A 24168-nucleotide genomic window follows, 5' to 3' on the forward strand; every position below is an offset into this window, starting at 1 on the left:
TACAGGGAGGTACTAAATGCTGGATGAGTGCATGCATTTACAACATTTCTCAAAGGAAATAATGGACAACTAGGGGAAGAACTTTATTTTAACACGTACAATATATACATCACAAAAATATGTACAAAAATGACATTTCATAAAAATCCCTTTCAGTCAATAATTTCAGTGTTTCAATATCCAGACAGTTCCACCCCTTGGAGACGAGACCATCTGGATTGTGCCAGTGCTCCGTCTGTAAGAGCATCTGACTCCATCCTCCATCACTGCACCAATCTGACAGCAGGTGGAAACCTTAATGGCACCATTTGCAAAAGCCAAACTCCCACACCAGCAGACGTAACCAGTTCGTAAACCTGAAGACGCCCTTCTCTTACAGCGAAGACGATAAACTAGATGCTCGTCCGCACGATAAAAAAAAAAAAAGCAGATACAAAGGAAACAAAGTTCTTGGCTCTTGCTGTAGTTCTCTGAAAGGTGACCGTGTTTTCACAGTTTAAAAAAAATCATTACGATCAAACTATTTAAACGTCATTACAATTTGCAGGGTGTAGCAACTACCTATGTGGATATTTCACACAAGTTAAATGTTCCTTCATTGTACATGTAATGATATGTAATGTGCACAGAGGCAAAGGTGTTCAAAAGCTTCAAACGTAGAAAAAAGAAATTCAACTCTAGCTAGACTCTTACAAGAATACTATAATACTTATATGAACATTGCAGTGCCCAAAATGTTGCCCGAACAGGCAATAAGAAAAAATGAGTCCCTATGGAAAACCTACTTTCCTTTAAAATCGATTATGGATCCCAGCTACATCTGAGCAGCTGTTGCCTTCAGCAGTTAGACTGTTCCCAGCTCGACCGCACAGTTCGCTTACGTCACTGGAGAGTGTGAAATACGTGACTCATAATTAGTAGTAACGATGAGGAGCTCTGCTCAGTCATCCTGCAAGCTGAGTATTTACATGTCAGGTACACAGCAGAAGGCCTGACAGAACTTGTATCTCTGACACAAAACACAATATCGTCACAAAGAAGCTTTCAACATGTTAACCGTGACGGCACGCGCTGAACGTCTAAGTACGAACACTTGAGAATGACGGTGTTTTCAGCGCGGGAATAAACGGCGCGCCTCGAGAAGAACACAGTGTAGGTGGCTGGGACGGGTGTTCCCATTAACCGCAACATTTCTGGGTTGGCCCCCACATTACTGGTGAATGTAACCAAAGAAGGCAACTTGAGAAGAAGTGTCACTGTGAGTTATCAGAACCTCCGTTTTGGAGAAGAAAAAAAACCCAAAACAAAAAACCTCCCACGGAAAGAAGCAAGGCAAGTTTCACGTGGCTAATGACTCGGCAAAAGGACTGACCTGTTCTCTCAACAGTTCAATATAACACTGACCTACAGCTCCTCCTTAGGGGAAATGGGAGCTTTCACTGACACATTTGTCATAATGAGAAATATAAAACAACAAAAAAACCCTGGAGGTGCATGAGAAACGATGAGACCGGGGTTTCCGGATGTCGCCGGGGGAACGGGCGCTCGTGCGTCCCCTGGGCGCTCAATCCACTTTCTTGTTACGCAGGCGCGCTGCGTCCAGCAGGTGGCGCATGGCGGGCGCCGTGTGGTGCGAGAGCACGGTCAGCGCCTTGCCGTGCACCAGCGTGAGCAGGGTTTGGTGGCCCGTGGCCCACACCCGGTACCAGGGCCCGTAGAATGGGTCCGACACGGCCGGGCACAGCATGTTGTTCAGGTTCACCTCCGTCACCTGGGCGGAGCAAAGGAACGGATGAGGTCACCACCTGACGCCGTGGCGACGCCGTGATTAAAAAAAGACTGCGTGTGGGAGGGGCCGTCTGCTGCAACGGAATGTGTGAATATGCACGAGGATGAGACACCGGTTTGGAGAGCTTGTGTGTGTGTGTGTGTGTGAGATCAGAGACTAAATTACACACCGTACTACAGTTACTGTTAGTCAACAGTATGCTTTGATAGGAATGAGGTGTGTAATGTCGAGATTAAGGTAAAACATTTTTACCTTTGAATTCGATCTTCTGGGCCAATAATATGAAATATGTTCGTACAAATCTCAGACCAATTGCATACATTTTGTGGGAAGGCAGTCGTGCATGTAGACCAACAATGTTAGAAATATAGCAAATGGTAAACTCAACCATGGTACCCAACACACTTGATCTGCATATGGGGGAGGAGAGAGAGATCAAGTGTGTGTGTGTGTGTGTGTGTGTGTGTGTGTGTGTGTGTGTGTGTGTGTCTTACCATTCCTAGGCCTTGCAGAAACACAAAATGGTAGAGGAAGAGGATGCCTGTAGATAACAGCGCCCACCACATGTCACTCAGTGGCTCTGGTTTGTACACACCTGAAAGCAAGTAAGAAAAACCTTACACACACATCTCCCACGTATCTGTGCAGCTCACATCAGCATATCTACAACGGATTTACATGCAGCCAGAGATGATGGGAGGACGGCGAGTTCTGATCCAACACAACACTCTGTGTGTGTGTGTCTGTGTGCATGTGTGTGCTAGCTGCTAACATTAGCAGTCATTCTCCCTGCACGGGTGCGTGTATCAGACAGAGGGCGCTGCACTCTAGTGGAGACGGGTGGAGTCGCATGACTGCAGGGCCCTGTGGGGTGTGTGCGGACGGCCAGCTGATGGAGCGATGAATGGGCACATTGTTGTCCGTATGCAAATGCGTGCGCCCGGCCCACTGAGAGCAGACCACACTGCGTTTGTACGGCGAGGAGCCTTCGTCATGGCGTCACGTCCCGCCCAGACCACCCCCCCCCCCCAATCATATCTCTTCCTGTAAGAGCACATCACTCCTCCCTTCTCTTTCTTTCTCTCTTCCTTCCTTCCTTTCCAACCTAACCATCCCCCTCCACCACTGCTGTCGCATGACCAGAGCCTTCCTCCTCGTGAACCTTGTGTGTGCTCACACACACACACACTCACACACTCACACAGCTCTGCTCATTGTACTATGATATGATGAAGACATGATCTGATTGATGATCATCTCCCTGACTCTGTCTATATGAATGTCTGGGTGTGAAAAGCCCCATTTCTCCCCGTACCTCACACCCTGTGCTTTACACGCGTTTGCAGCTGAATCATCCCTTTCATCCTCTCCTTCCCAACTCACCCCACTTTGTAATTCCATGAAGCCAATGCAGGCGTGTTGACAATCGCGTCCATACTTACATGCCTAGACCTGTACTTTGGTGCAATGGCCATGAACCAACACTAGATGGCAGCATTGCATCATCCCATTTTTGGTTGTTGTTTGTCCCCCCCCCCCCTCCTTCCTTTGGTGGTGTCTGAGCTCTGCCTCTGAGCACCTTCTTCTGCCCAAACCATTTCCTCCACCAACTCGTCTAAGCAAGCTAGCACGCGAGCCGACGTGAACGGCTTTTACGTGGCCTGTGAAATCAGGCGTCTGAACGAGGCGGTGTGGTATGCGCGCGTGTGCAGGCGTGCCCCCCCCCCGGCCTCCGCCCGTCACATCGTCACGCGGACGTGGCTGCGTGCGGCAGGCTTGGCTCACCTCCTTTCCGGAACAGGTAGACGGGCACGAGGTAGAGCATGGAGTGTTGGATGTAGTAGATCTCCTTCTCGAAGGGGAGCTGTGGACGACAAGACCTTTGGCTTTGGTGACTGTTAACTTCCAACGTTAGAGCAGGGCAGGTTTGTAAAGGCGAGAACATGGCAGCTCGTTTACTTGTTTAAGCACATAATGCACACAATCTTCAAACGTCCCCTTAACTAGAGAGACAAAATCACAATCAAAATAATGCTGGCATTAAGACACTGCAATATACACATTACTCATATCAGACATAGCATTTATGTCCTTCATATCTGTTAATATCATATCAGGACATATAAAACTGGACTGATAAATATTAAGCTCTTCTCCACGCAGACCTGCAGGGTTAAAATCACCAAAAACATACCAATCTGTGAAACAGGGAAGGGGGGGAGCTACATGTGTGTCTTCAAACCAGGCCTGCACTGTGTGGATGACGACAGAAACCCCCCCCCCCCCCCCCCTTCAAACCAGGCCTGCACTGTGAGGATGACGACAGAAACCCCCCCCCCCTTCAAACCAGGCCTGCACTGTGTGGATGACGACAGAAACCCCCCCCCCTTCAAACCAGGCCTGCACTGTGTGGATGACGACAGAAACCCCCCCCCCCCTTCAAACCAGGCCTGCACTGTGAGGATGACGACAGAAACCCCCCCCCACCCTTCAAACCAGGCCTGCACTGTGTGGATGACGACAGAAACCCCCCCACCCTTCAAACCAGGCCTGCACTGTGAGGATGACGACAGAAACCCCCCCCACCCTTCAAACCAGGCCTGCACTGTGAGGATGACGACAGAAACCCCCCCCCCCCCCCCCTTCAAACCAGGCCTGCACTGTGAGGATGACGACAGAAACCCCCCCCCACCCTTCAAACCAGGCCTGCACTGTGTGGATGACGACAGAAACCCCCCCACCCTTCAAACCAGGCCTGCACTGTGAGGATGACGACAGAAACCCCCCCCACCCTTCAAACCAGGCCTGCACTGTGAGGATGACGACAGAAACCCCCCCCCCCCCCCCCCCCCCCTTCAAACCAGGCCTGCACTGTGAAGATGACGACAGAAACCCCCCCCCCCACCCTTCAAACCAGGCCTGCACTGTGAAGATGATGACAGAAACCCCCCCCACCCCTGCCTGAATAACACCCACCCACCCACCAATATAACACGCACACTCGCAGTTTCACTAAAAATGGAACTGGGCCTACATTGTTCATCTGTTCATGTCCGTACTGTACGGCCTGATGCCACAGCCACCCCCCCCCCCCCCCCAACCCTCTACGCCTGCACGTACGCAGCAGGTGATGTAGCTCCATTAAAGAGGACGCAAGGGAAACAAACCTTTTCTGCGGTTTTTCAGACATTTAAGTATCTGGAGTGGTGGTGTTGGCAGCATAGACCTCAACAAATGACTATGGTAGCGCGTGTGTGTGTGTGTGTGTCTCCAGTCTTTGAGGACAGAAGAGCGGAGTTTATTTTTGATGGCAACACCCCAGATACAGTCAGCAGAACGCTAGAGATGTGTGGTAACCACAGTGCCCCTCCCTGCTTTTCTAACCTGGGTCAGAACAACTCAGCACTGGCAACTAAACATCCACTAAAACAGACATAAATACTAACTTATCCATAGCAGAAATGTAAGTATTTTAAAATAATAGTGATCTGTTTCATTGGCCATTGACCACCAGCTATCGCTAACTTATATAATATATTCCTGAATGTGTGTGCGATATTAACCATACTTATAGTCTTATAGTCCCAAACATCTGAGCAGGTTTGTGCTGTAAAATGTTTTGTTTGCTGCTTTGGTTTGACATATTAAGGTTTGTTCACATTAGTTCTGTCCATGTTGAGATGGGATGCCAACTTTATGTCAATCACATTCATATATGAACTACAGTAGCACAAATGAACAATTCTCTTGTACCAACCACTGAGGCCAGTTGGGTTACAATGTAATACACAGAAGGTGCCAACGTCATACAGATCAACACATGCACTACAACATAATATTAGCGCTATTAGTATTTTAGCCGACTGTAAAACGAACATCTTATCAACACGGGAAGAACGTGAGCGGAAAAATTAGAGAACTGGGGCAGATGTCTGAAGAACTTTTCTTGCTGCTGATTTAACAAGTTGTTGGGATCTTGCTGTGAATTGTTGGGCCTTGTGGCCGGGTGGCTGTCGAGGCTCTTAGCGTGTTTCACTCAGGCAACCAGGGGTTAGCGACACGGGCCAGAATGCAGCCGGAGCGAGCCCAGACTTCGGGGAGCAAACCGGGCGCTACGTTTCCCCCGCGTGAGGCGTGAACGTTGCACCGCTACGTTTCCTCTCCAGCAGCTGCGTCTCTCGAGGACGTATTTGCGTGACACACCCCGCTGCAGAACAGGAGGGGTGAGCAGTGGCTCGTTATCGTTTCAAGGGACCTTCATTTTGAGTCGGTTAAGGATATTTAAAAGAAATTGTGCAGGTTATTTTTGCACATACATAATCCATTCTAAAATGTATTTTTTTTAAACACCACTTCAGTCGAAAGACCTCCAAAAAGGAGGACACATCACTGCACCTAAATCAGAGGCAGTGGAACGAGTTTCTTACGAGTTTGAACGAAACCCTCCACCGTCCTGCGACGTGGTGTCGCCTACGTCTGCTGACCAGGAGGACGAGGGCTGGAGGGTGGAGATCCCTGTGCCAGTGCCCCTCCATCTCAGATTGCAGGCCAGTGGAGGCCATAGCCACAGCGTGGCTGACAGCGGAGCTTAACGACCATCTTAACCTGCTCTCTGGAGGAAGCTAGTCCATCTCCTGGTTGCCGGTGAGGGTCCCAAGGAGATCTGGAGCGGTTTGCTGAGCTTCGATCTTCTGGACCGCACGGTCCATGGACACCACCCTCGCGCTGACTGAAGAATCAGACTTTCTAATCCTTCGTTCAGGCCCAGAGCCAGAGCTTCAGGCTAGTGCTATAAGCAGATACGAACAAAGTGGGAAGACATGCCTGCTGTCACTGTGGCCCTGGGTGTGGTATGGCGCCCCCATCTGGCCGTGAGTCTGCCACCATGTTCCATAGATAGGACTTGTGAGGTCTGCAATTATTCAGCAGTACATCCAAGGTTTTATGTACATAAATGGATTCGTTTCTCAGCAATCGCTAACTATCTATGCAAATACAATGGAGGTGGTTGGGGCGGCTGTATTCTCAAACCAACCCCACCATTCCGGTAATGGCTGCCATTTCTCACCTCCGTGGAAGCTGTGGGAGACACACCAGATGGACACAAACTGCAGAGAGAGCCTTAAATGCACGAGGAGTTTAGATATTTTATATTCTTCACCAGTGTCCACATAAAATGGAGACTGCAACAGTTATTTGCATGACTGTCTCCACACTTTGCATATGTCCAAGATTAGCATTTTCCAAGCCGTAAGCTGGATAACTGATTTAAGCTACGTCGTGGCAGAACAAGGCCATTAACTGTGGTATAATACATTAAATAGAAGAGGGCAATAAAAGTTTGTCTTCTGTGACAGAGGCCTAACAATATATTGTATTGGAACAATACCTGAAAGCAAATATATGAAACGCAGTGGTGTGCAGTCAGGCCCTTCTAGCTGTTCACAGAAAAAATTGAATGGAAAAAAATAACATAATATAAATGTACACATTTCCAAAATAAAAACTTCAACCTATTCATATAGGATACACTTCTTACCACTAGTTACTATGGGATTACTCTGGAATTACCATTTGCATTTCTATCAGAGTGGAACTAATCGAAACTGCCAAGACTTGCTGCTGTGTATGTGCCTACATGTTCCTTCTGAGGAGATTTGAAAATACAAGTCTGTTAGCAAAATGACAGAAAATCTGACCAATGATGTGTAGGATTTTCAGTATGGGGGCTGGGCTGTACCTTCCTGGCCCTTCTCAGCAGACCAAAGAGGCATTATTAAGAAAATAAAAACACACTACCGTAGGAAACCAGCTCTGAATGGCAACCTTGAGTGAGACACACTGTAGCGTACCTAACTGAATACCCTTTTACAACACCACCCTTCAATGAAAATCTCATTCCATTTTAGCAAGGTCAGCTAACTCCATTTATAAATCTTAACCAGAAAGGAAAAAAACGTTTTGTACGAAGTTTCTGCGAGATCAACTGTGGGAGGTAAGCCTGGCTAAGAGCCTTCAGCATACGCACTCTTGTGCTCTGGAAGCTGCGCTGTGAGGAAGTGTGAACCACAGAAGGGAGAAGGGTTGCCCAATCCTGGCCCTGCACTCTGGTGAACAGTCAAGTGATCTGCATTCACGACCTACTGCATTTTCATCGCTTAACGACACCATGTTGTTAGATAAAAGAGGCGCTGAAGCTTTCTGAACGGACACTGTAAGGCAAAAATGTTCACACTCGCATTCAATTTATTTCCTTTTTGTGTTTTTGTGAAGAAATAAAGGCAAAACCCTATTCAGGAAACACACATATTGCACAAACAATGCAGGCAAGTAAATAATTAAACAAGCCAATAAAGGCCCTCAGAAGTCAAATGCTGCCACGGTCTTTGTAATCAGCATTAGGCAAACAGGAAATCACCTGGGCACGCTGCCACCCACGAGCATGCACGTCTGTCTTCAGCTTTAACCAAGCAAGGCTGCAGGAAGACAGTCGTGAAGACGGGGACGCGAGGGTGGTGGACACGAGGACACCGAGCAGTTGTGCAAACCCCACGCGTCATTATCAGATCACACAAGCCTGGACCGTGACCTCATGGACCTGGTGCATCGTGCACAAGAACGCGTTTATGTTGGGGGAGCGATTCGCTCTTCAGACGTGGGAACTGACAGACGCTACTGTGGCTGCCCGGAGCTGGGGGGGGCTGGGTGGGGCTGGGTGGGGCTGGGGCGGGTGGGGCTGAAAGGATGGTTGTGGTAATGTTTTGAGCGTGCTGTGGGAAGTAAACACTGCCCTTTCATCTTGCTCCATCATAAGTAACGCGTCACTCCCACACAGCAGACACACCCGACACAATCCAAGGAGCTGAACAGACTATAATAAGATATTGTATTCTATTATTTCTTTCTCTCTCTCTCTCTCTCTCTCTCTCTCTCTCTCTCTGTTTTTTGCTTATTATCTCTGCCACACAGACTGAAGGACATTAAGAAAGTAATGCAGGAGGCTGTCTGAATTATGTCTCACTGTTAATCCCTATCTGGCTTCACCACCGCACTGAAATGAGCATGAAGGAGATGATGCCTAACAGCAGGTCATGATGAGGGCGGGGCCATGACGAGAGGACCAATGGCTAGCCAGCTCGTGCACCTCAACGAGACAAAACATCGCTCACGCTGGACAGGCTGCAGTCAGACCATCGTCTTTGCACTATTGAATTTTTTTTCACTCGTTTTCCCTCAAACTATGCACCATTTTCACCATCTGTTTGAGCACGTTTATTGGTGTCTTTTTACCCAAGTGAATGAGAGGGACGAGGCAGGGGTACATTAGTTTAAAAAACACCCTCAAGGCTCAAACAGTGGTACTGGTGACATGCTGTGTCTGCTCAGTAAAAGTGAAACATTTCCTCATGTTGACTTATTAAGTCATAATTATATCACACAAATATCACACATTAACCAATTAGAGTATGACATACCACACTTTTTACCCATCTGTATTTTTCTGTACTGTGCAACAGTCCAACTGAACACAGAACATGTCTTATTGGCAGCTTTTAACATCAAATTGACCTAACCAACAAACGCCCTGAACTCATAGGAGGACAGGCCTTCAGAATGGGTCCATTATCTGATGGCAGTGTGGTACTGATAATGGCTGCTAACATGAATGAGTCAGAGGATGTCCACAAAACATCTCAGGGCAAAGGGTTTTCTTTTCCCAACACAACATTTACGGAGAACAAGAGATAGGGGCCGACTTCTTTTTGAGGTGTTTATAGTTCCTTATAGTAATCCTTTACGCTCCCTTCTCAGAAACCACATTCTGACTCAGACGTTTTACAAGCTTTTATAAATTCTGTATTACAGATCACACCCTTCATTTTGCTCAAGGAAGCAAGTCTGCAAAAGCTTCTTTGTAAATGTACAGTATTTACAGTCTCGGAGGAGAAGAGAGAGCGTGCCCCCCCGCCATGTGTTCGGGTGTCTTCTTTGTAAATGTACAGTATTTACAGTCTCGGAGGAGAAGAGAGAGCGTGCCCCCCCGCCATGTGTTCGGGTGTCTTCTTTGTAAATGTACAGTATTTACAGTCTCGGAGGAGAAGAGAGAGCGTGCTCCCACGCCATGTGTTCGGGTGTCTTCTCCCCTCCTGACTCTAATCCCTCACATTCTGTGTCAGTGCTCCTTTCATCTCTGCAGGAGCCGTTGGATTGGTCAGAAGCAGCAGTAGGTGGTCCTCTATCCCAGCAGGACTGGGGGGGGGTTACCGAAGACGCATTCCTCTCCCCCCCATCCTCCCATTCCCAAACATCTGCTCATGTTTACCTCCTGCGGCTCGGGTTACAGCTCTACCTGGAAACTGGCACGAGGTCCAGGAAGGAACCCTAGCAGAAGAGCGTGCGGCGGCCATCTCCGAGAAGACCAGAGAGAATGCCCCGGGAGGAATGACGGGGAGGGGCAGAATGAATCAATCAATCTGCATCAGTGCACCAAGGCCACACCCCCTCCTTTTTTCTTTTCTTTTTTTAATCTCATTTACAAATGTTACACTGGAGCAGTTTCACAGGCACAAGTCTGACTGGACCGAGTCCTGGGTGGACGTGCCTGGAGCTGCCGAGGTCTCTTCTTCTCTGCACCGCTCCCTCCAAACGTGCTATAAGGGATCGCTGCCACCATTCCGCTATTTTGGCCCTGTGACAGAGGCTGTCAAACAACCCTGTGTGAGAGTACACACACGCTAATAAACCCGTGTGTGGCGGCGGGGGGGGGATGGGGGTTCTGTGAAACCCTGAGCCGAGCACCAGTTCTGCTGCTGAATCAAACACAGAAATGCTTTTGCACTCCTGGAAAGACTTTTGACTTTTGCTCTGGCAAGAGGTTTCCCGTAAATATTTGCACGTTGCCTCTGCCGAGCGAATGACGGCCAGCTTCGTGAAAACGGCTCCTGCGGTGTCCTTGTTTGCGGGGGGGAGGGGCCATTAGACTGCTCCAACCCCAAAGAGCCGCCGCCTCACTCAAACCTTAATGGCTCTGACCGGGACGCACAATGACCGTAATGGCATTGGCGTGGTCGGCTCTTGGGCTCTTGGGTCGAACGCCTTCCAGGGCTTACACCAAAGCTTTTTAACTCATTTTATATCGGGACAGAGAAGAACCTTAACGGTGAGGTCTAATGTTTGTGTATGAACATGCACGGGTGCCTCTCGCAGTGAACAAAAGGAGGGGGGAACAGGGAAAAAACGGGGGGGGGTTTGCACTCACTAGTCGGGTGTTGACCACCGGGAAGAGCAGAGCCAGGAGAGCGCCGTTCAGCATGTGCACCTGAAGCCTGCGAGAACAGAGAAAACACAACGTTCACCAACACATCCGCCCGCACACGCTCCCCTTCACCGTGGTGGTCAATCATTAGCCCGAGGGAACATTCCACACAGTCATCTGCTGACCCCTGCGTTAAAGGCCGCGTGGCGACCAGAACCCATCCCAGATTTACTGCCGTGCTCCCAAGAGCCACGTTGCATGCACTTACACAGGCAAGCTTTTACCCCCCACCCCCCCACCCCACCAGTATTGCATTATACGTGTACATTATATATGCAGAGAAACAGAGAGAAATGAAGATTAGAGTCAGAGTGGGGTTTTTTGGACCACAACACAATACCTTTTTGATACAAAGGCAAGGCCTATATTGGTCAAGCCCTGCCACACAGGACCATGGTGCCCAGTGAAAATGGTGTCAACACAAGCGTGTAATGTCATTGTTTACGGGGCTCGCTGTGTAAACTGAGCTCTCGGGCCGATGTCATCGCAAAGAGGTGAGCACAGTCGAGGCTTTAGCACGGACACACGATACTGGAGCAACAGCGACCCGCCTCCAGTTGTCACGGCTACAGAGGGAAGCCATAATTGGAGTTCGCAAGCGGGAGATCCTCACGTATGTGGTGTTAATTTAGCGTATATTTAATCGCCAGTTGACAGAGCACAGCCAAACAGTTAGGCAAACTTGCCGAATCAGAATGGCACGTCTACCACGTCAAATACAATACAAACTTTAAACCCCCAGTTTCAGGAATGCGTGTTTCTTCTTTTTAAATTTATTTTAAACCTTTCAGAATTACATTAAATTACGCCAATTTATTTCCATCATGAAAACCATCTAAGCCTAAAGCCTTTCATTCTGCTCACTTGCTTGTATGCACCAGCCTTTTCGCACAGCTCACGGAACACAATCTCTCATAGGCTGGATGGGCTCGTCTGTGTGAGTCACCCACGACGTCGTCCAGGTGGGTTCAGATCTGGCGTTCTGAGACCCCACAGCAGGGACGTCGCTGGGCGTTCGGCTGGGGCGTGTGCCATGGCTGCTCTCCAGGTCAGGGGCTTCCTCTTGGACCAAAGGCCAGAAATGTGTGTGTGTGTGGGATGGTGAGTGTCTTCGTAGGTGAAGGTGGCTGGGCCTGCCTATGGGTCTTGTGTCTCTGTGTCCCCCACATAAGTGAACACTCCACCTCTTCTGATGGTTAGCAATAGCAATTTCAGCGATATTTCCAAGTTCACAGCTGTTCTCTGCGAAGCATCCCAAAATAAACAGTATGCTTTCTCTTCACTGAAACTTGCTGTACTTGTGTCAAATCTGGATATACACCAGGCTCATCAGACACTAGTCAGAAGAACAAATGTCTCAAGATTACATTGCTGCAGTGTCGTTGTCATCGACCCCTTTAAAGCCTGATCTCAGATCAGCATCTTTGCTTTGCCCTGTCCCTATTCACCTGGAGCCATGCAAAGCCTACTGATCCCTGACCTGCGCTCCATGCTACAGTGGGGTTCATTGGGCTAGAGGGGATCTTTCCCGGAGTTTGGCAGAATGAGATATCACTCGACATGGTCGTCATGCCCGCGAAGCCTTGCCCTCCCCAGAGGAATCTCTCAGCCACGCCTCGTGCCAAGCAGGGCGAAGGAAAATGAACTGGGAGGCAACTGGTTGGGTTCCTCTGCTGAGACCTTTCTCCTGCGCATCACGAGGTCCATTCCAAACAGCCAGAGCTTCTTTATAAAGGTGTGACATTTCACAACCATTTTTTCATCATTTATTGTACAACATGTTCTCTCTCTCCCTCCCTCTCTCTCTTTTTTGCAGAAGGCCTTGATCTAATTACACTTGGAAAGGAGGTGAAAGAAACATTAAACCATCTAAAACGGGCAAATATTCTGTCATTGTTGATTTAGAGAAGGAGTGAAAGAGAAAGAGTGAGAGCGAGAGAGAGAGCGTGAAGGAGAATTTTAAGAGGATAAAAGAACAAGCAATCATCATAAACAACCACCATCCTTAGGACTTCCCTCTGGAGACGCTAATGATGTTCTTGAGAGAACCGAATGCATCTTTCAGCTCAGACTAAAAGCACTTTATCATGCAACTACACAAACACTTCCCACCACGTTCAAACCTAGCATGCTACGTCAGTTCCGTTTCTGGAACCGGACAGGACTAACGAAAATGTGCGTTCTATCAAACAGCACAGAGACAGACGTCTCAGGCAGACATCCGCCTCGAGCGCGAGTCCATTTGAGAAGATATGACCCCTAATCTATTTAACGTTTAAGCGCTGCCATTTCCGTCTTCAGTCAGTCTCGCTGGTGCTCAATCGCTAACTCCCCGAGGCTCTCTGCATTGGGAGTGACTGGACACGTCAAAATCACGGGCATTGTTTTGTTTTGTTTACAGTCATTCCATGTCATGATTTGATAAAGAATAGATGACAGTGTTTGGTTTGATGTCATTTGTGTCTGCCTTTCTAATGCAGCACATTTGAAACATACCTGCGTCAGCAGGAGATTCTCCTTTGAGGCGCTCAAAAGCCATACATCAGGAACACCCAGTGTGGTGTGCTAATCCTATGCGAATACTCTACAACCCTCATTCCACTGTGAACAACCTGCTACACCGAGGCAGCCTTTGTGTTAAAAGGCCTACTTATTTTAAAAGAAGAAATCAGACACAAGCTATTCACATTTACAGCAATTGGAAGACTCTCTGGACCAGAGCAGCTAGCACATTTGACGGTATGACGGCGCGCGTGGGCTCTGGGAACCGAGCCCACTCCCCCGGTGTGGCCAGGTGTCCTACTAAGTGAGCCGATAGGCCGATGTGCCGGCAGGTGGGCGGGCAGACAGCTACAACAACATTTACATTGAGCATTTATTTTTAGTTTTGATTTGGTAAACTTAAAAGCTTAAAAGCGCTCGTTACTCACCGAAAAATGACCATGGCCGTTTTCCCGGGTGGACATGCCAGTAGGAAGATCTGTAGTGGTGAACAACACGAAGACAGAAAGGACAATTACTGGACAATTCTGAAGTTCAAGAGAATGTCTATTCAGTTTTGTTTTGGCTGATGCAGCTTATTACATACACGGAAACAGAATGAACGGGAGACACGTACAGTACGGCAGCAAACAGAAACGGGTCAGGACCCCATTTTGAAAATGAGTTACGGTGCACTTCACTGTATCTAATGAAATGAATGCTAAGCCAGTGCCAAACAGCGCAAGTAGGCTAGGTATGGTCCTGCTACACGGAGCTGAAGTCGCTTGGAACAGCATATGCCCGCCATGTGTGAGAGCCAGTGGGCAGTCAGCAACACCTCACCGGTCTCCTGGCACTGAGGTCACATAATTAGCCAGGTCACTCCAGCACATTGTCCCCCTGTGATTCATGTGGAAGGGAAATAGGTGAGACACAAACAGGGCAGGCGTGGAGGAGGTTTTGTTGAATTTTCTGATGTAATATGTATTTTTCATAACTTTGCGGTTGCTGTGTTAATACGCAGGCTCATAGTCAGGAAACTGTAGACACTTATAGTCACAGTAGTCTCAGCAAGCTATAGTCACTAACCTTCATGGGGAAGTCTTTAATGGCAAACAAAAATACAATCTCAAAGAAGGCTTTTTGTTAGTTTAAGGACTGTACATTTTAGGGGATATAAAAACAAACAAACAAAAAAACACCACCACCACCACACACTTACACACGAAAACAACCACCTCCCACACCCATAGTCCAAAACAAAAAAAAAAAGCCCCACCCAACCCTGAGAGCTGCAGAACTGGATTGTCCAGTCATGTGCACCCAGTGAAGTGTGTACAGAACTTGCTTCCCTGTAGGCTACATTATTCTGCACCTCATTACCTGGAAGTGGACATGGGCAGGCAGCCACTGGCAGCTGTTGCACACCAATACAAGCAGACAGAAGAAAGCACTTCATACATCAGTTTTCCATCAGATTATGAAGTCTAAATTTCTTATTTAATATAAAGATGCAATCCCCCCCCCCACCACCACCACCACTGCAATACACCAATACACTAATGAATAAGGTAGTGGCTGGTAGGTCTAAGCTGTCAAACACCAGTGGTCTCCCCCAGTCTTCCTGATATGATACTGGAGGTTTTACTATGGCTCCAGTGTTAGCACAGGGCGGTCTGGCTGGAGGCCAGAGTCTCGACAGGACTCAGCGTGCCGTACTGACAGGGCTAATCAGGGTTTGTGGGCAGAGCTGCTGGCGTTCGCTACCTCAGCCGGGGGGGGGGGGGGGGGGGGGGGGGGGGGGGGGATGTCTACAGCTGATGTCAGTTGTCCTAGGAAAAGCCATCGAGGGCCCACCGGGAAACAGGACAAACGCGTCACACCCTCTCACAGTCAGGCCTGAGGGAGTGAGATGACTGAAATTCACTGGCAAACCATAAGCCCAACCCATCAGAATGAATGCTGGTAGGGTTTCGAGCTTAGCTCGCAAGGATTTCCATCTCTTCCCCCCCCCCCCCCAAACAAGTCAGTCTCAAGAGCTCACCAGTGTAACGGATACATTTTCCAAATCAGTTTTCAAATGTTAGTCGCAATGTGTATAACACACAGAGGGCACAGGAGAGAACAGAAAGCCACTGAACACACACTAGGACAGAAACGTAAGGGTCATGAACCCCTCACTCCGCTGCTGCTCTCCGGCTGGCCAGTGCAAGTCCTGTCCGACTCCAAGCAGCGTTAAGGGCAAATGTGTGTCACGTAAACCAAGACATCAAAGCAACATTCCTTAGGACACGTCATGACACGCAAGAATTTCCACAGATCTGATGGGAGCACTCATTTATATAATATTCGTTTGCATTTCAATACATTTTTTTGGCCTGCAGGTCACAACTTCTGGATTTTTTTTTTTTACCTCAAGTCACCTGAAACAAAACAAAGCGTTCCATGTACTCCGGTGTGATACGGGGACAAAATATCACTTAGGATACGGCCGACGGTGCTTGCTCCAAGGGAAACAAGATAAAATGTCACGGTGTCTAGGATACACAACACACAAGTGCTTTTAGACTGCCGGATGGCTGAAGGCTGCGGAGCTCGAACGTAAATGAGCCGTAACCTTTCAAGCAGAACGTTTCTGGTGTTTGCTGCGGCGTTGGGGCGTCTTGGAAACCAGAAGCTTGAAGGCCGTAATGGTGTGACATCAGGGTAGCCTACAGCACAACAAGAGCCCGTCAATAATTAAAATGAGCGCGGCTCTTGGCGCACAGCTCATTTCCGAAGAGCGATCCATGTGAAGGAACAGACTGATGATACCCTCTCGTGTACCGGACCTGCCGTGTTCATTATGTTGTTGTACTTATTAACAGATACTTACTCTAAAGGTGTGATGACAACCAGTTTGCTGCGATTACTTGAAAAGCACTATAACAATGTAACTTAATCCATTCGTTAGAAATTATTACAGCACTCAAATGTTTTAATATTCATTTTGGAACCAAAAATAAAAACTCTGGGGATTTTTCAAATATAACAATGGATCAACACTGAAATCCACGGTCTACTTCAAGCACGGGTCTGTTCGCTGACAGCAGTAAGTAGCAAAGGTTAACGGATCTGAGGCTCGTTGGGCACTGAGAAGGGAGAGACGTTTATTATTAACTCTGCAGTGGTCGCAGTCTAAAACAGTTCTGCACTGTACCCAAAACTTCAAATCTGCATTGAGGAAAAACAGCAAAATCATGGTGAAATTCACAGTGAAGTGAATAAGGAATTGAAATTAATTTACTTTATTGTGATTTCAGAAAACTGCAACACTGCTGCCAACCACATGTACCACATATATGTAGTACAGGAAATGTGACGTTCATGTTAATGTATATATTAACAACTAATTATTATATGAATATTTATCAATATAGAATATATGCAATATTTTATTACAAAAAAGTCAATACTTTGCTGAACACTAAATCTGAATTTATATCGCTAAGGATTCTACCAGCAATCTACCATGATCTTCGGATCAGAACCCAACATGGTGTGGACTGGAGGGCCAAACATCATGACTCTAGCAAGTCTGGCTGTTCCACCATGTACACATGATGAGGTTATGGAATACTAATCACTGTATCAAGATTTCAATTAAAAAGGTGCCATGACTCAAAGTCCATTACTGTTCTTATGGACCCTGATCCATTCCAGGTCTTTGGTCTGTCCCAGGTCCTCTTACGAGTCAAGAACCTGAAGGTGAAACAGCTCTTAATTACCTCAACAAGGTGAGCTGGAAGATGGAACAGAACAAAGACCTGGTGGGGGTTAAAAGTAGTTGAGGTCTGCACTGACAGATACACCACAGGCATCCTTAATGTGTTGGGTAGTGAGGCTGATTCAACAGAAGTATTAACTACAGTATTATAACTACAGTGATCTCCATGGACTGTTCAGATCTACATATAGCGAGAACGAGTGTGAGTCAATAGTGTGAGGATGACGTACACACACACACACACACACACACACACACACACACACACACACACATATTTCAGGCTCCACCACTGGTACTTTGTGTTTACATATATCTTGACCATGCAGAACACAAGACAAATACTTGTCCTGTCAGGTATTTGAACTATGATTATTCAGCAGACCAGATCTAATATGCCATGAAAAAAGAAAACAATTGTCATGCTAGTTGAATTTTAAAGACAGAACACCTTTCCCCAGGCGTACGAGGCGCTGAGGGTGGACATGTCCTTCATCTGCCACTGACGCAGAACGGTTCTGCCTTTTCATCTGAACTGATGACAGACGCCATACTTCTCTTGGTGGGGAACAGCACCGAGCCCTTAATCCCCGACCAGAAACGGAGCGGCTGAACTGGCGTCTTCCTAATATTAGAAGTGCGGATGATATCGGCGTGGTCAGGGAGTTATTCATGCGGGCCATGTTTGGGAGTTCTCCTCAGAGCTTCCCTTTGCAAAGAGCCACTGACCCCCCATGGAACAAAACCCGATTCACATGTAAACCACTAATGTAAAGCGGAGGTACAGATCCGAAACCTGACACGAGTGAAACCTCTCTACCACAGCATAACCCATTTAGTGAATCGCTATTGGCTATATTAAACATTACAGGAAATGAATCCTTGTAAACAAACAAATGAACAGATTTATATTAGCCGGTTAATTTTTGATGAGTATTACGGGAGGAATGAGAGAGTGTTCAGTCCTCCCTACACACTGGATCCATTTGGTGTAGAGGGGACCTGTGACTGGGGTGATTCATGGAGATTTTCCTTTAGTTTGTATCAGTAAACACCAATATTCATGCCTAACAAGTGTGTGCGGCACAAGCTCGTTCGTTTAGCGTTTACGGTGTGGAACAAACGTGTCCAGTATGCTCTCGTATGACGCTCCAGCTTTCTTTTAAATGGAGGAAATCTACCAACAGTCTTACAGCATCACTCATACATACAAACTGCGATATGTGGCCTAGCATGTGAAGAATCATTGCTTGGCGGAGAGAGAGAGAGAGAGGTAAAGAGGGGTAGAGAGAGAACTCCTAATATAACTCGTGAAATGCAGAGCTGGATTTTAACACTAGCATGGCAGCTTCGATTATCGCCCCATTGATGAATGCTGTTTGTCTGTGTCCACATAGCACGACACTGCAAGTGCGTATGCAGCAGTAGAGTAAGACTTAACAGGAGTTCCTAATGTAAAAGGGGAAGAGAGAAACCGAGAAAGCAATTGCTATTACTAACGATGGCTATCCTGTGTGATAGGAAATCTTAGAAGGCTTTTTTTTTAATGTAGGCAGCTGTACGGTTTATATGAACTTTGAAACCGGCTACAAAAAAAGACGGCCGACTGTTAGCCCATACAGCGTAAGCCTGAACTTGCTAGTATGTGTACAGATGAGTATTATTATAATTCATCATTCAAACGAGTTCAGAGGTGTTTGTCAAGAAAGGTGCAATAGGAAATGCACTTCTTGCGGTACCCTTTACATGACCACGCATGAAACCATGAATTAAAAAATTAATCCATTCATCAATTTATTAATGCATGGAAACACTAACATATCAACTCATCTTGATGCTCGACCTTCAAAGGCATGAAATCAATAGCCGGCTAGAGGCAATACAGCAAAGTACATAAACTCTTGGCCGTACAGTGTGTTTGAACAACTTAGACCTATCTGCCTTATCAATGCCTTGGTCAATATTAGATTTATTCAGTAAAGATCTTTCAAGGTGACGTAAACAGTCAGACATTTGGATAATACTCTGATATCATAACACACACAGAGTGACAAGTGATGGAGTTTAATGGAACCACGCCACCCCACACACCAAGCCATCCCACACACCACGCCATCCCACACCATACATATCACAAAACATCACTCACACACACACACAAAACACCACACCGAATGCAGGACTGTTTACATAAAACTCCCTCCACCATCTGAGCCTTGATAAGCCAATTAATTTCTGTTACATAAAACATGTCATTTAATACAAGATACAACTAGAGGCCATACCGTAATACTTCTGCACACTTTATTCTCATCATTGTTATTATGCGTGTTCACACGGGCTGACAAATATCAAGTGTGCACTGTGTTGTAATGTCTTCTAATTCACTTTTTCGGCTAATTGCAACTGCCATAGTCACTGTATTATTCGTATTTTTTGGCTGGCTCTGGAAGTGTCTTCTACCTCACACAGACCAGTATTTAACCAGAAATTAGACATCTGGCACCACTATCTGGAAGAGAACAGATCAGGAAAATGCATGCATTCATATTTGTAGATCACAAACAGATACGCTTTTAATGGCAGGCAAACCATTTACACCATGTCCTCTTTTGCACCACACCCAATGAACAATATTTCTCGAAAATGGACACAGTGTTATATAACTTACATTTTCAACTATGTACTATTTTCCTGTATTTTTTATATATATATTTTTTTGCATTAAACTAACTCTCAACTAATCTAATTGCATAAATGTATTTTCTTGTCATCTCCAAATTAGTATGATATGGCTAGCAACAAGTCAGATAAAATATAAAAACTTAAAACATTAAAAACGTATAAAGGTTTCTTTCATTGATGTGTTCTACAACGGTACTGCCCAATGTTCAAAGGTTTCCCCATTTAAGTTAACGTTTACTAGTTTCTGCAAAGCTGTTTTGTGACAATGTCTACTGCAAGCCATAATATATATAATATATACACACACACATTTCAATCAATAGCTGACCAAGTGTTATGACAAAGTACATAAAGTCTTGGCTGCATTGTTGCAGAATAACAGCAATTTCATTTAGATTATTTAGTGTTTTGTTCATATGTACAAAAAAAGGGGTGACTACAAACTCTCAGTACAAGCACAGAACTGCCTGCCCTACAAATGGTTCATGACAGGTATGTTATGATGAGATGTATATTACATTTGTTTCTTTGAATGTCCCCCCCAGCTCAAATATTCATTCTGTCACACGATAAGCACATTTTGAAGGAGGAAATTTACTGTTTTACACATCACGTACCTGCACCATCGTGACAACATGGCAGGGGTTCAGAAGGTAGATCACCGTCTTGGTAGCAAACTTGAACCCAACCTCGATGCCAAATGTCATGCACAGTGCCACCAGCAACAGGTTCTTCCCCATACTGTCCTCTCTTTGCCTGCGTCCATCCTTCACCGCTTCCTTGTATTCTTTAGAAACGTTTATTTTCCTGAGTGCCAAAACCACCTCCACGACGGACATTAAAATGATGATGACCGTTTCACACAGTCGTTGGTGCGGGGTGATGAAGGCGGCGCAGTCGGGGCCTCCGTTGCCCTCGAATTTGGGATCCACCCCGCCGTACACCCAGTCCAGCAAACTGTAGATGTTATATCGAGACATGTTCCTCTTCTCGTATTGGAAAAGGTACGAACAAGACGGAATAAAGGACAGTACACTGACTTCTTGTCGAAACATGAACTGCAACGTTTCGCCCCAACACAAACGTCTTCAAAATAAGGACACTGGAGCTCAACAGCTAAATCTCGCCGGAGTAATAATTTTTGACATGTAACGGTAAATTTAATTTAGCTAGCTGGTTAAATTTAGCCTGGTGAGATTACAATTTCAAAACGACGAGCAACAGACGAGCACAAAATCAACGATATCCACTAAATTCTGGATTATTTATCGTGATGCGCGGACTTCGTTCACGATACACCAACCCTTATCGTTTCAGCGATAAAATACGAGCAAGAACGATTCCTGGAACTAAAGACCCTATATGGCGGGTTAACGTAGATTAAATATACATAATATATATTATCAGATAACGACAAAAGCTCAATTACAAAACGCTAACCTAGCCAGACAGATAAGTAGCTGTTTAGCTATAGGTCCCTCGGCGCTGGTGGTGGAGGAGAAAGATACACACCAGCATTAAATCTTCACAGGTAATACAACCTCAACCACAGTCCCTTCACAAATTATCACGGGCTGTTAACAACCACCCACTCAAATATGCCAAGACCTCCTCACAACATTCACCAGCTACCCGGCTGAGGTAACCCCACCTAGCGTGAGGAACATTTGTGTGGAGAAACCTCCCCAAAAACTATGAAGACCGACGAAGCGAATTACACATTTGAGAGACTCGGTCGAGGTGCAGGGCGCTAAAACTGTTAGCTCCAGTCCGATATCTGAGGTAACTTCACACGACCCCTAAAACACACGGGCTCTGTGGCGGCTCGGTCCCCTCACGTCGCCCAGTTCACCAGAGGCCCCTTCCCTCCCTCGAAATCTGCCCACCACAACACGGTTTCGTTACGGTCGGTTCCCCCAAAATCCATTTTTATTCGCATGCTGGTGTGTACCGCCGCTTCCTGGGTCGGATGAGGCGACTGATTCCGCCCTCTCTGCGGGGCTCGCTGTTAACTCCTTCATTACTGCCCCCTCACAAAGAAAAAAAAAAAAACAGAAAGAAATTACCACTACCTTTTATATTTAAGCTAAAATCATTATTACTAACGCCATCAGTTAGGCTTAACTATAACACCCCGCGAAATATCCGTGCAAATGCTGTTTATTATTGGAATATAAAATGTGTTTATTTTGGCCTTTCGTTGTTGCATTCTCATAAAGAAAATGTTGGACATCGAAAAAAATACATTTTTGTTCGCATCTTTTAATTTGTTCTTCAATAAGCGGTTTGATTCAAAGGTGGGTGCGCTTGAAAAAAATAACGCGACCTCTTCTGGTGACTTTAATTCGTCTTTTACACGAAACAGGTGTGGCCAAAAACCAGTATAAAAATGTATATAACACAAATTTCTCACATAACATCCGTTTAAACGAAGATACCAAAGGGACAGTCAGTTAGTCTATGCATTGATGCTCATTTGGTCTACCAGTAATAATGCATAGAAAATATAATTATGAATATATGCTTGCAACATTTGGAAAATCTGAGTAATTTATGGCATAGGCATTTTTAAATATATATATATTTCTTCTGTATATTTGTTTTTGTGAGTTGCTTTAAAAAATATGATGTTCCAACACATGGAGGAAATACACCAGACAATGTTTACATCAACATCTACACTATGTACAAGACAGCACCAGACCATGTTTACACCAACATCTACACTATGTACAAGACAGCACCAGACCATGTTTATGTGGCAGAGTGAGATTTTTGGGGGTAATCTCACTAATTCCCTCCCTAATTACAAATTGTGGTGGAGCCGTGTGAGTCGCGGGGTAGGTGTATCCTGGGGTTATAAATAGCAGGGGTGTGGTTATGTGGGCAGATCCCCTGCTGTCATCAGGTTTTTCCAGCACCTCTAATGGTGGCGAGTCATCATTGTTGGACCAGCTTAATACCGTCGAGTTCGGTGGGCGCGTCAAGAGAATTACTGTGCTGATATCTACCACGGGTGGGCAGTTGCTATTTGAGAACAACCTGGTTAGTCATCGCGCTGTTGTGAAGAATTCGCCGTGGCTGTTGGAGCAACCAGCGGATTCCAGTCATAAAGGGGAGAGAATACAACAGCAACTTTCACCCAAAAATAAAGTTTGCGCGTGGTTCCAGTAGCCGGCAGTGCTGCTGTTTTGTTTGGGCCGTTCGTGATTCACGTCGTTCGAGTGATCGTGTGTTTCGTGTTTTCTATTTGTTTTCCCTGTTACGTGTTTAGGCTCAGTTTGGCGGCGACCTTCTTCTTAGTTTTACATGTTTGATTTGGTTGAGTGTCTGGTTTTTATTTCTTTATCCCTTTTTCGTTTGCAGTGATTTGGTGGTGTGATTTGTTTCGTGGTTTCTTTAAATAGTGTTGGTGCCAAACTGCGCTGCAAAGCGTTTGGTTTTTTGGGTTGTGTTTGTGACTTATTGGTCTTCTTATTGTCCGGGTTTTGTTTAATTATTGGATTGTTTGTGCAGGGCAGGAGCTGCAGGCCGGACAGAGGCAGATGTCCCAGGTGGTGGAATCTCGTGCACGGGTGTGGTAGTGAGTGAAGAGTATTGAGTGTGAAGTGTGGTCACGGTGAGCGTACAGTATAGAGGTGATCTCATAGCTCTCATCTTAATTACCAAGGCCGCAGCCCTGTTCCCTCTTGTTTTACTTGTCCTTGTGAGTCTGTGCAAATTATATATTTTTATATACGATCCATAAAGTGGTCGAAGTATATTTTTATATTAAAGAAATTATTGAAACTACCTCTCTGGTCCAGTGGTCTTGAACTTGTGTCCTTTTCGTTAATGGTTTTCGTTTGTGCTGAGGCTTTCATTTGCCCCAGTATAATTCCTTGGGGTGAAATTCCCCTAGGTGGCGTAGTCGTGCATCTTCTTTTTGGGTTTTTGTTAGTTCTGCTCGCCACATTTACACCAACATCTACACCATGTACAAGATAGCACCAGACCATGTTTACACCAACATCAACATGTACAAGACAGCACCAGACCATGTTTACACCAACATCTACATGTACAAGACAGCACCGGACCATGTTTACACCAACATCTACACGTACTAGACAGCACCAGACCATGTTTACA

General features: G+C 46.2%; 1 protein-coding gene across 1 annotated transcript; it reads right to left on the reverse strand.

Moving 5' to 3' along the window:
• Nucleotides 1-59: 59 nt before the first annotated feature.
• On the reverse strand, nucleotides 60-22024 carry tmem164 (transmembrane protein 164). The gene is made up of 6 exons (XM_076994766.1): nucleotides 20655-22024; nucleotides 14036-14085; nucleotides 11049-11115; nucleotides 3575-3653; nucleotides 2284-2384; nucleotides 60-1771 (listed from the first exon to the last, which is right to left on the reverse strand). Exons 1-6 carry the CDS (start codon nucleotides 21090-21092, stop codon nucleotides 1565-1567), a joined length of 942 nt encoding a protein of 313 aa, XP_076850881.1. The 5' UTR covers nucleotides 21093-22024; the 3' UTR covers nucleotides 60-1564.
• Between the last annotated feature and the right edge of the window lie 2144 nt (nucleotides 22025-24168).

Source organism: Brachyhypopomus gauderio, unplaced genomic scaffold, assembly GCF_052324685.1.
Source record: "Brachyhypopomus gauderio isolate BG-103 unplaced genomic scaffold, BGAUD_0.2 sc160, whole genome shotgun sequence".
Classification (NCBI taxonomy): Eukaryota; Metazoa; Chordata; class Actinopteri; order Gymnotiformes; family Hypopomidae; genus Brachyhypopomus; species Brachyhypopomus gauderio.

Bases quoted from the DNA above. Each gene is read 5' to 3' on its own strand.
- tmem164 (XM_076994766.1), bottom strand. From the start codon at position 21,092: ATGTTTCGACAAGAAGTCAGTGTACTGTCCTTTATTCCGTCTTGTTCG. The intron at 14,086-20,654 runs GTACGTGATGTG...TCACCACTACAG, and splicing joins ATGTTGTCACGATGGTGCAG to ATCTTCCTACTGGCATGTCC. The intron at 11,116-14,035 runs GTGAGTAACGAG...CTGTTCTCGCAG, and splicing joins ACGGCCATGGTCATTTTTCG to GCTTCAGGTGCACATGCTGA.